The sequence below is a fragment of the Alosa pseudoharengus genome, unplaced genomic scaffold, assembly GCF_046254945.1.
Source record: "Alosa pseudoharengus isolate Yale_2024_CS ecotype anadromous, Long Island Sound unplaced genomic scaffold, YU_APseudo_1.1 YU_APseudo_1.1_scf_15, whole genome shotgun sequence".
Classification (NCBI taxonomy): Eukaryota; Metazoa; Chordata; class Actinopteri; order Clupeiformes; family Clupeidae; genus Alosa; species Alosa pseudoharengus.
The window spans coordinates 20,627,079-20,640,255 of record NW_027468620.1 but is presented as its reverse complement, the minus strand read 5'-3'; the positions used below and the strand labels follow the sequence as shown (position 1 = coordinate 20,640,255).

General features: G+C 40.5%; 1 protein-coding gene across 2 annotated transcripts; it reads left to right on the top strand.

The window, feature by feature from the left end:
• The first annotated feature begins 4,303 nt into the window (after positions 1–4,303).
• On the top strand, positions 4,304–7,906 carry LOC143123799 (uncharacterized). 2 transcript variants are annotated; one of them, XM_076285078.1, is made up of 7 exons: positions 4,304–4,384; positions 4,694–4,812; positions 4,932–5,027; positions 5,120–5,173; positions 5,585–5,749; positions 6,254–6,376; positions 7,466–7,906. In XM_076285078.1, exons 1-7 carry the CDS (start codon positions 4,378–4,380, stop codon positions 7,544–7,546), a joined length of 645 nt encoding a protein of 214 aa, XP_076141193.1. In that variant the 5' UTR covers positions 4,304–4,377; the 3' UTR covers positions 7,547–7,906. The 2 variants fall into 2 exon arrangements, with proteins under 2 accessions (XP_076141193.1, XP_076141194.1); XM_076285079.1 differs by lacking the exon at positions 5,585–5,749.
• Positions 7,907–13,177: the final 5,271 nt, after the last annotated feature.

Below are 13,177 nucleotides of genomic sequence, written 5' to 3'. Positions count from 1 at the left end.
GACAAATGTATGGCCACCCCTTGTTAACCCATTCGTAGGCTATATAAGGCTTTTGCAGCCTCCACTGTGCATTTGTTTTAATTCGTCAGTATTATATCATAGCAAAGAACACAGTCTGAACGTATCAGAGAAATGGTACAGCCCAATAGGGATTTGAAAATCGTATTTCATTAGATTATATCCTGAATTGTTGGTATGTGATACTAATACTGTATTTAATTACATGCATTATTCGATAACATAACATTGTATTACATTTTTTCAGTACCCCCAAACTATTAGTTTCATCCCTTTTGGGAGGGTCCAAGTCTCATCTGGGGGGGGGAGGGGGTCGGACCCCCCCAATACCCCCCGTAATTCAAACGAAGGGAATATATTCATTGTACACAGCTACACTGGGAAATATTTTCATTGTCTGTTTTAAAAAGGCATTTGCATTTTTGTTAAAACTAGATGTACCGCATAGCGGTACAAAATATAACCGCCACTCAGTCCTGTACATCTGTTCCGCGAACATAAATCACACTAATCAATTTGTATCCATCTTCTACTCCACCCCCACTCTTGAAACTTTTGTGTATGCTTGTTTGGCATGCCTGTGTGTGTGTGTGCAGGCAGCACAGCAAGTAGCCTGCTGGCGCTGCGAAGGTCAATAGATTTGTAGCACTAGCCAAAAAATTTGTAGCATTGTTATAAAACCTTTAACATCTCTAAACAATCACAAGTAGGGCAGTTTATCACAGTTCATCCATTGCAACTGGACTGATGAAAGGTCATGTACACCTGTAGGCTACATTCAATTTGGGGAAAGCAGAAGGTAGCAGTTTTACATTTATTTATTTATTTATTTATTTATTTATTTATTTATTTATTAACAAACAAAACAATCCCTGTCATTTCCATGCAGTTTTCAACAGCTATCAAGAAGAGGTCATGCCATGGATTTTTGTGAATGTTTCTTCTTCTACATATGCATGATTTTAGTCATCTTTAGTTCATATGATATTCAACTTTATTGTCAATGCACAAATTAAATACCAAAAGTCTAAAACGAAATGCAGTTTTACATCTAACCAGTGGTACAAATAACTGACATGTCCAAAAGGGCCTTCATGAAATGCGTCGCTAGACATTTTAACGGGCCAAGTTGAGAGCTGCGTCTGTTATTGTTCGTGGGAAAAATACTGATGGCCGCGGACCACTGGTTGAAAACACCTGGCTTACAGTATCAAGCGGACTTAAGCTGCCACCTCTTGGCGAAAAGTTGTAATAGGCCTACATTTCACCCAGCTGCGTGAATCACAGAAAGCGCGAATGAAGTGGCCACTTCTAAATGGGACCCAATGTACAGTAGCTGAAGGTTTGTGGCTAAAGCAGCCATAATGAAAGTGTTATCATTGTTTGGATACTTCCCACACACACATGCTTTTTAATCGCATAGACTACAACTACCAAGCTGAAATCAAAGCACATTGATTCACCTTTCACAGTCACACCCTAAACAAGCACTTCAAACAAACAAACAAGCGTCTCAGTCTCACGCATGTAGCCATAGGCAAAACTGTATCAGACGTAGTAAATCATCCATCGCACAGAATGATTTTTGTAGCAAGTGCAACAGGTACAGCCCTGCCCTGGATACATCTCTCAAAGTGCGCTCTAAAACATTTGGTTTAAATGGAGATGTAGCCTAGATCATCACTGGTGCGTTCATAAATCTACATTGTGACGAGTTGACACAAATGATTCACTTTGACGAATTTATGTAGTCTAGTGACTAGTCAATTACGTCGTCTCAGCCCTAGTTACTTTACTTTGAGCCATGCTCTTCCTTAAAGCGATGGTTTGGAGTAATTTCACCCTAGGGTCCTTTGCACCATGACCCCAAGCCAAACACCCTCCCAGAACCTGTTTTCTCTTGGTCGAACCCTGGTCGAGTAGCGCTGTCAGAAACTAATGAGTTTCTGCAGGCGTAATGGAACCAACTTTTATCTCGTAAATTACCCCACTAATAATGCCCTGAATGGTACGAAACTTCTACAGTATGTTCTTTACTCATAAAACGAGGCATTGAAAAGTTTTAAGGTACACCAGGAGTTTATTTAAATAACACTTGCCTGATGGATGCTACTATCTGCTACTATACCGCTGCATCAACGTTACTTTCGTGATTTGGGAAAAGCCCGTAAAAGTCCTGGCAGGAAGCGATTACATCAATGTTTTTTGGTATATCCAGTTTTTAATATATTTTTTTCAGAAGTGTTTACAACTTAGTGTTAACTAATAATTGTTGCAAACTGGTACTACGAACAAAATATTAGTGCATTCCTGGATCTACATCCTTATGCATGCTTCCTGCCAGGACTTTTACGGGCTTTTCCCAAATCACGAAATAAACTCCTGGTGTACTTACAAACTTTTCAATGCCTCGTTTTATGAGTAAAGAACATACTGTACTCACATCGAAGCCAACCTGTGACGCTGTTAACAGTCTCACAGTCGCTTCTACGCTATGTCACACATGAAACTCCCGCCCTGCGTCCTGATTGGCTGTACCATAAAATCGGGTGCAGAAATCACTCTCAATGGAAGAGGTCCCAGATGGATGTGAGTGAAGCTAGGCGGATCTAAGTGGAACGAAATTCATCTGGCAGGAGTCAGGTTAGGTGCAAAGGACCCTAGGGTGAAATTACTCCGAACCATCGCTTTAACGTTACTTGAAACACCTTTGAAAATAGAGGATTGATTGGGAATGAATGTTAGCTCAGATGCTTTTTGAGACTTTTTGTGGTCTTACTGTAATGGAACATTTTACAAATCACTGACAGGGCCACCAAGGACTGTGAGTGAATCAACAGCAGAAAAACCTATTTAGCAAGCAGAAATGTCCCAGCCTGTTTAGGGTGCTTCATAGACAGGTTATCTTTCAGGTAGGCTAGGCCTATATTTTCCATTAGGAAACCATCACGTTAGCGAACGCGTTGTGACTAACTCACTTAGCTCCTGTATATGGTCAGAAAAGAAGATGACTGTCGAAAGATACAATTACAGCGCTGATATCAATTTGCTTGGTAACGCATTTATGATTTTCTACAAATACACTGGTCAATAATCCAATTGGCCTTCATCACTCAACCAATGCTAACGGTAGGCCTAACATTATTTTACCTAGGTCGTAAGTATCAACTTGTATGAGATTAACATACCTGCAGTTAAAACCAAGCATGTCCGATAAACATTCTCAGATTTATTTCGGCTTCAAGAAGAAATGGGACTTACATTTCATGTGAACATCATCCTACCCTTATTAGACGTTATCTGCGGTAAACTACAGTGTTGTCCTGAAGCTTCTTTCCAACCCACTTTAGATTAACTTCCAACAAAATTACGTCTCCATCTGGTGGACAAACGACTACGTAACGCCAATACTGGAAATGCTGCCAAATGATGATGAATATTTGTTTTTCCTTTAATCCTACTGAATTTGTAATTATGTATCGGCCGTTCTAATTGCGATACCGATAGTATGTGCGTGCCTGTGTGTGTGTGCGTGTGTCTGTGTGTTCACCACCATCTACAGGCCAATGAGTGTACAGTCACTAAATGTACACATAACTTCATTTTTTTAGACCCCCCCATGGATGAAATTCTACGAAACTTGGCATACCCCCAGAGAATGTCAGGTTAATCATACACATACAATTTGGTGCAGTTCTGAACATCTTAACTGAAGAGAGGGGCGATTAAAGCAGAATGATATTGCATTTTAATTTTTTACCGGGGGGGGGGTGCAAATCACAAATGAGTGATTATGGGCTAGGTTGATGTGGACCAACATACCATAAACATTTCTTCATCCTCGGTGCCACGGTTCAGGTAGTTATTTAGGAAAAACTGATTTTTTGGGGTTTCGGGGGGCCCAGCGTGGGGGGGGGGGGAGTGGCCCCCGGGCACCAAACAAATTTTTTCTGTAAAAGTCTAGGGGGGCTACATACCCACCAAATTTCATGTGCCCCGGTGTTTCGGTGTCCCGGGTATCGTTGACCAAAAATTCAGGAAGTAGATAACAAAAATAAATAAAAAACTTTGACAATCCGTATATGACCGGTTCGCTAGCTTCGCTAGCGGCGGTCATAATAAATGGCAAGGGACCTAACCAAACCTTAACTTAAAAAATATAACAGTTTTATAACTGTTATAACTTTGTCTGAATGAACAAGTGGATACTGGTGGATGCTGAAAACTTTCATTCTTGAGTACCCCTGGCTACAGTGTGCAGATAGGTGCTGGGAGGAGCTCAGTTCTTGGGGGACATTTAGGGTTAAAAAGGGGCGTTGTTTTCGGGAATAGGAAGGCAACTACATCAACAAACGCGAGATGGAGGGTAAAATCGTGTTTATTCTTAGAAAGCTAACATTAGTAACATTAAGATTACATTTTAATGTGCATGAGTAAGGCTAAATGTATGACAAACGCGATTTAGTGTTGTGACAATAGCATGCGTGGACTATGTGTTGTGGTAGCCTCAGCCTGGTTGCAAGTTATTTTCTCTGTTACGAAATCACTAAATAAATAAATAAATGTAGGCTATCAGTTTCAATCAGATTAACACAGATCTAGGATTTCCATGTTTTATTTGACAATGATTCCATTTGTTTCTTACTACATGGAACCGGCACGGCGCGCGTTGCAGAGTCGAACCCAAATTCATCTTCAGCTTCAAGCAACGCAGGACCGCTAGTTCAAGTGACATTTCAAAAGGACCCGAACCGAAAAAATAAATATCTGGAGTCAGAACCCAAAGCACTTGGGGTGTGTAGTTTCAGTTAATGTGTGTAGAATAGCTACTAAGCACAAATGCCTTAGGTTGTAAAATTACTAAGTCATATAATTCCCATTGAGGCTTAATCAAAGCGCGCGTCTCTGTCCAGTGCACTCAGATTGTACTCGCATTCTTCCTGGTGAACGCCGGTCTCCACAATGGGTCACTCGGGTGGAGTACTATGGAAATCATAAATGGAATTTTTGTAAGTTTATGTGGGATGACATAAGCTTGCCTGTAGCATTAGAATATGATTTATAAAATAAGACTGAACAGTAACACAATTTCTCCTTGTAGCCTATTATTGCTGGAAGTGTGGCCATTGCAGCACAGAATCTTTCCCTACACACAGTAAGTTTTGGCGGACCCTATTCGCATAGCATCACTAGAAAACAAAACCCCTTAATCTCAGCCCTTATAAATGCCTTACTTTTGACCTTGAACCCCTTCTATAATTAAACATAGTTTTTAAATGTGCCTAGATTAAGGTTGATTAAAAAGAAAAACCTACTGAATCCCTGAACCAACACCTTAAAATAAAATAAAATTGTCCTTAATTACCTCTATAAGGGGGTTCACACTCACATCTTAAAAAGGCATTTCAATGTAAAAGGCCACCTTATATAAATGAAATGGTTTTGGTATGTTTTCAGGGGTAATTTAAGGTAAATTTGGGTACATCGTGTTTCATAGTGCATGCATAGCTCACTGCAATAAGTAAGAGTGTACATAATGGTTATTTTCGCTCTTATTTCTATCCAGCTTAGGGCCTGTTTGGGACTCCAGGTTTTCACCAGCATAACCTGTGGAGTCACCCTCCTGTGTATGCTTGGCATGTTAGCAGACATGCACTATCATGATAATTGCCGTTATTGGACATATGATGAGGTTAACGGAACTGTCTACGAAGCATGTACAATGTTGTTGGTGAGCAAAATAAATGCTTGTGTTTAGAGAGAGCTTATCCTACAAAGATTAATGGACTCACATCTGGAAATATATATATATATATATATATATATATATATATATATATATATATATTTAAAACAATATTTAGGCTACTTCATATTCAGTTTCCAGTTCAGCTGTCAGCATGTTTGCAGGACTGCTGTTGCCCAACATTCTTCAACCACTGACAAAAATGTAGCCAACCCTTTGAGAAAATGTAGGCCTACTTGTGTCATCATTAAACTGGCCTATTTCAGTCATTTTTCAATTGACCATCACAGAATTAACAGTTCATCTACTTCACATTAAATAATGCTGCATATGTTGCCTATAAAAAATAATTGAAAATGCTCAAAGATATTCCAAGGAAACGCAAAACTGTAGTGAGGGGGAAAAGAATGTTTAACGTTTGCAGAAAGTAAAACCTTTAATTAGTTAAACCATTCATTTATTCTCTTTTTTTTTGTTCCACTCTGACAGCAAGTTGAGGACCATTATTCCGCTGGGACCAAAGTGGTCATGGCCACAATTCTCGGCATCTCTATCACCCTGGCGGCCTACTGCTGCAAAGTCATCCAGTGCTGTTCTCCAGCCAGTTTTATGGTGAGTCCTTATACACAAACACGCTGACCTATGGGGCTACCTCACATAACTCACTTGATAACAACTGCTGTAAACAGGTGTTCCCAAAGGGAAGTTATCAAAACATAACACTTAGAGCCACCATCAACTGGGCCCAAGTATAGCTGAAGAACTTTTGGATTTCAGGATCAGTACTGGTCAGGGGTGTAGTGGTAAAATAAGAGGTGGGTAAACTATGAATTCTGTGATCATGGTAAGGTAGGCTGTGCCATGTGGTATCGAATGTTTTTAAAAAGGCATTTAAATGTTTGATGATGGTGGAGGTTATTGTTCAATGTTTATAACAATACCAGGGGTATTACATGGTTCCAGTGTCATGAGTGTACATATTGTGAATGTGGATAATACAGTGGGATTTTTTGGGGGTTAAAAGTTGCAATTGGTGAATAAACTCTTTTGGGAGGTGGATAAACTCTATAAGAGATAAATAACTATTTCTGAAATGGATAGATAAACTGTGTTTAGGCTACTTGCTTTTAGCCTCCACTACACTCTTGGTACAGATGGTTGAGGTGACATGTTTGCAGTGCTGTCTCCGGTGTTGATGACGTGTCTTTCACTAGTTCGCCCATTGGATTGCTTGTGTAGAGTGTAGAGAATAGCAAGTTTGAACTGGTAACTGGAGTGATGTCTGCTAACACCCCATATGGAGGAGCAGGGGAGGTGGGAGGCTTTGCAACTCCAGCGTGACCTAAAGGGCAGTAAGGAGGGTTTTATACTCTACGACTGGAAATAGGGTGAGTGATGGCTGTCAATCAACCACTATGGGCTCCTCCCGAACTTTGTTTAGAAAACATCATTTATTGATTACGTGTCTTTTGTCCTATGGAGATGTCTTGAGGAAGGTGCGTTATGAAAGGGCCTTACAAAGGAGTCCCTTTGTTGCCGTTGCTTCAGTTAGGCCTATCTGTAGTCCCTTTGTTGCCGTTGCTTCAGTTAGGCCTATCGGCCTATAAGTCTGACAACCATTTTACAACCGTTTTCAATTAAGTGATATATCTTAATTTTTTTTTATCAGCTTCAGTGGCTTCTGTGTTTGCTCTGTTCCAGCCTGTGATCACTGTGAACGCACCTCCGGCCCCCGAAGTGAGAAGAGAAGACAGAGAGGGAGAGAGCCCAAGCGATGGATAAGACTGTTGCCAAAGTATATTTTTATACTTTATACTTACCTTGTTTCCCCAAATGGAAAATTAATTAATAATATTCTTGAGAGTCACTTTCTCTCACTGACTTAAGCTGATGAAATATAAACTACAAAATACAAAATTATGTTCAAAAAGGACTTTACATTGTTGTGAAACACAAGATTTTTATTGTTTTTTCATTTTCATCCATTTTCAATTGGAGTAGGCCTAGGCCTATTGCAAATTCTGATAATACTCCGATTGGTGCTTTACTCCGATTGTTCTGCACATGTAACCACACTGTGTGTAATCATATCAAAATATATGTTTTGTTCTTTTTTAACAAATAAATCAAATCAACTTTTAACTTCTCTTCTTTGACGTGGATTAGGCCAGAGACTTTCTAATGTGGAGACACAGCACTCAAAAAATACTCCATAGAAATGCATGGGGCTAGTTTGTCACGCCAATATGGCCTTTGTCTACACATATCCCACCCCTTCCTCGGCAAAATGTCAACATGTGAATACGTTGAGCCAATCATGTGGTGTGATGTGAATACATTGAGCCAATCATATGGTGTGTTGTGAAGACATCGTGCCAATCATGTGTTGTGATCTCGCCGCTGGAGCAAGATTGGTGTCATGAAGCCTTGCGCACGCGCATTTCTGCCGAAATGGATGTGTCAAATGGCCGCCGAGTGGAGGGAGTTGCCTAAAAGGACTTTGATTAGGCCTACTAAATGTTGTAGTGACCCTGTGTTTAGGAGAATTCTGAAACCCTCAGAATAGCAGTAGGCTGTACGAGTGTGCCTGCAAACTCCATGGCACAGCAGGGGCAGTCTCCCCAAATGCCACCACACACCCACAGTGGCAGTAGCAGTGGGTGCCTCACCTGACACAGATGATCAAATGAACAAATGATCACAGATGCTCAAATACACAAATAAGCAATTATCATTTCAAAAGTAGGCATGTGTGCTGTAGGCTAACATTTGAATCAATTACAATTGACCTAGGACAGGTCATTCCATTGGAAGGTGAATTGGTTTGAACCCAATCGAAAACTTGCATATAAATAAACAATTCGGCAGAAAATAATCATGTCTTTCTTTGTCTGCCAGGAGGGAGTTTAATTTAAAGGAATTATCCGGAGTAAAATGCACTTTAGATCAATTTACAGATGATTGGGAGTACATACGTTGAGTTGACATCAAAATCATGTCATTCGGATGTGTTTTGAGAAAGTTGAGTGGTTCGAAAACTATCTTGCCAACAGAACTCAAACTGTAGTTGTCGATGGGCATAGTTCTGCTCCTCTGGGGGTCCGGCGAGGTGTCCCTCAATGGTCTATCCTTGGTCCGGTCCTATTTACCATCTATATAAACACCATCGCCTCTGTTGCAGATGATAGCAAAATACACCTCTATGCAGACGACACAGTTCTATATTGTTCCGCCCCCACCCTTACTCAAGCTTATCAATCGTTAGAGCAGTCTTTTAATTTATTACAGGCCACCTTCATTGAACTTAGACTGGTATTAAATGCTGGAAAAACTAAGGTGATGCAGTTCACAAAGTCTCGCACAGTACCCGCACCAACCACCCTTACCATTTCCACACTGGATGGGAAGTGTGTTGAAAGTCTCGTGGGGATGAAAAAGTCTGAAATGCAGACGTTTTCCTGAACACACTTTTGTCCTCTGCATTGAGTGGATACTGTGATCTCTGGTAAGTGAAGGCGGCACACTTAGATTTGTGCTACCCCAGAGCTAACTTGCAATAGCCTAGAAATCTAGACGCGCCCCTAGCGGCAGCAAATTACAGAGCTAGTCTAGCAACTCTCCGTTGGCTTCTGAGCTCCAGAAATCGAAACTCAATCAGGCCAATGAAATCGTGTATAGAGTCGTTAGGTGGGCTTAACATAATGATTGATGGCAGAGTTGCAACGGTTTGGCTTGAATTCCCTGCTACTTGAAAACAAATAAGATGGATGTTGCTGTTGGCGAACAGTGTGACATGAGTTAAGCTTTTATTAAGTTGGCAAACGTGAACTAGCCAACTAGCTCCGCTGGTGGGAAACGCATGGGACTCATAGCGCTGCCGCTGTCCTATTGCGTGCAGAGGGAATTTGAAAGACAACTGATTATCCCGCCCCTCGGACTGAGCACCGCGAAAGGTGAGTGCCCAGACCCTACATTTTAATGTGGCTGGCTCATCAGGCTAGGCTTTTATCTCTTTTCTCCCGAACTTAATTAATCAGTTCAGTGTATAACAGGAGCGTCATGGCAGAGTCAGTGGCTCAAAAAAAGGGAAAATTTAAGATCCAAAGTGTAGGCTACCCTTGTCCAAGAGTAAAAGATAATGATAGCCCGTCTTGCACGCTGCACTGTTTAACAGTGACTTTAGCATTGCCCATGGCGGTTTGATTGCAAAAGACATGTTGAGGTGAGTTTAACAAGTGTCAATTCATGTGCATATTATTCAGGCCTATAGCCTACTACAGTAGATGGCTAGTTGCCAAGGTGAAAAGACCAAACTATCAAAATCTACATATTTTATTTTCAATTTCAATTACAATTTCTATCTAGGCCTTCCTTATTTGGTGTACTGACTAGATATTATTGAACATATTAATCTGTATTTAAGTAGGCTAAAGTTTTTTTTTTTGGGTGGGTGGGGGTGGGGGGGGGCTTTGTGATACCTTCCTGAAATGACTTTTTGCAGGTTGGGATGTCTGAAACACATAGCATCACACATTCGTTCATTAAAATAGTAGCAGTCAAAGAGTTAATGGTCTTCATTTATTATGACCGCCGCTTTTTTTTTTCCCCTGTCATCTACTTCCTGAATTTTTGGTCAACGATACCCGGGACACCGAACCACCGGGGCACATGAAATTTGGTGGGTATGTAGCCCCACTAGACTTTTACGGAAACATTTTGTTTCGTCCCCGGGGGCCACTCCACCCCCGTGCTGGGCCCCCCGAACCGCAAAAAAAGCAGTTTTTCCTAAATAACTACCTGAACCGTGGCACTGAGGATGAAGAATCTTTTATGGTATGTTGGTCTCAAGGGCCCACATCAACCTGGCCCATAATCACTCATTTGTGATTTGCACCCCCCCGGTAAAAAATGAAAATGCAATATTATTCTGCTTTAATCGCCCCTATCTTCAGTTAAGATGTTCAGAACTGCACCAAATTGTATGTGTATGATTGACCTGGCATTCTCTGGGGGTATGCCAAGTTTCGTAGAATTTCATCCATGGGGGGGTCTAAAAAAATTAGGTTATGTGTACATTTAGTGACTGTACACTCATTGGCCTGTAGATGGCGGTGCACACACATATACATGCACACACACACAGGCACCCACATACTATCGGTATTAGAACGGCCGATACATAATTACAAATTCAGTAGGATTAAAAGAAAGCCATAATAAATATTCATCACCATCATCATGGCTGCATTTCCAGTATTGGCGATAAGTAGTCGTTTGTCCACTAGATGGCGCATCGTTGCAGTGAGACGTAATTTTGTTGGAAGTTAAAAGTGGGTTGAAAAAAACAATGGATGCTTTCTACAAGGACTGTAATTTACCGCAGAGAACGTCTAATAAGGATAGGACGATGTTCACATGAAATGTAATTCCCATTTCTCCTTGAAGCCGACATAAATCTGAGGATGTTTATCAGACATGCTTGGTTTTTACTGCAGGTACGTTAATCTTATAATATCAATAAGGACCTAGGTAATGTTACCGTTAGCGTTGGTTGAGTGATGGAGGCCAATTTGATTGATTGCATTTGTAGAAAACTAGAAATGCGGATATACCAAGCAAATTGATAGCAGCACTGTAATTGTATCTTTCGACTGTCATTTGTTGCACGTGCTACAAAAATCATTCTGTGCAATGGAAGATTTACCAACGTTACTGATACAGTTTTGCCTGATACATGCGTGAGACTAAGACGCATGTTTATTTCGTTTTAAGTGCGTGCAGGGTGTGTGAGAGGGGAATCGACGTGCTTTGATTCCAGCTTGGTAGTTGTAGTCTGTGAAATTAAAAAGCACGTGTGTGTGAAGTATCCAAACAATGACACCTTCATTTCATTATGGTTGCTTTAGCAACATACCTTAAGCTACTGTGTAGTGGGTCCCATTTAGAAGTGGCTACTTCATTCGCCCTTTCCTTAACTCATGGAGCTGCATGAATTTTATTACAACTTTTCGCCACAATATGGCAGTTTAAGTCCGCTTGATACTGTAAGGCGTAAGCCATTGGTTTCCAAAGGAGATTTTATTTGTGTCGCCAGCATAGCCTATTGACAATTTATGTTGTAAATAGGCCTACCTTATAAGCCTACCTGTAGCTTAGGGAAGCTAACAGCTTTCTATTAGGATCTAGTTTGTTAGTTACAGTTTTGTCATAACTCCCTGATGCATTTTTGCATTTAGAATAGCCAGAGCGTGGATATCTAAATCGGAAAATTAAACAATATCGGGTGCCATGGACTACGCTGGGTGAACCCAGCCTGATCTGCCCGCTATTTATTTTTTGATTTCTTAAAAGATTGAGCTTGGTCTGGTGAAAGCCAGACTAGCCATGGACCTCAGTTACACAATGCAAGGGAACATGAATCAGCCTATATTTGCACGAACAATAACGGACAACAGTTCTTCAACTTTGGCCCGTTAAAATGTGTATGAACAGTCTAGCGACGCATTTCATCAAGGCCCATTTGGACATGTCAGTTATTTGCACCACTGGTTACATGTAAAACAGCATTTCGTTTCAGACTACTGTTACTTAATTTGTGCATTAACAATAACGTTTCAGACTACTGTTACTTTGCATTGCATTGCATTGACAATGAAGTATTACATGAACTAAAGATGACTAAAATCTTATGTAGAAGAAGAAACATTCACAAAAAATCCATCCATCAAAAAATGACCTTTGTTTTTGATAGCTGTTGAAAACGGCATGGAACTGAGAGATGTTTTTGTTCATAAACAAACAAACAAACAAACAAACAAATAAATACATAAATAACATTATGCTGATACCTTTTGCTTTTCCCAAATACAATGTAGCCTACAGGTGTAAATGACCTTTCATCAATCAGTTGCAATGGATGAACTGTGATGAACTGCCCTACTTGTGAATGTTTAGAGATTTTAAAGGTTTTATAACAATGCTACATCTTCTTTGGCTATTCTACAATCTATTCAACTTTTCAACACCAGTAGGCTACTTTCTGTGCAGCCGCACACACACACTCAGGCATGCCAAACAAGCATACACAAAAGTTTCAAGAGTGGGGGATGGAGTAAAATATGGAGGCAAATTGAAGTGTGATTTATTTTCGCGGAACGGCTCTACAGGACTGAGCAGCGGTCATATTTTGTACCGCTATGCGGTACATCTAGTTGAAAGTAGAATTTACAAATTTTGAGTTTAAGCAATTGCATTATTGTTTTGAAACAGGTCTACTGCTCTACGCAATTCAATCCTTTACCAATGTCTGATACAAGTAGATGTGGGATAGATTACTTTGGCCTTGCTGGTGCAACACGGAATGCGGAACAGAGCTTTCAAAATTTATACAAACGGGAGGCGGAGTTTACTGTC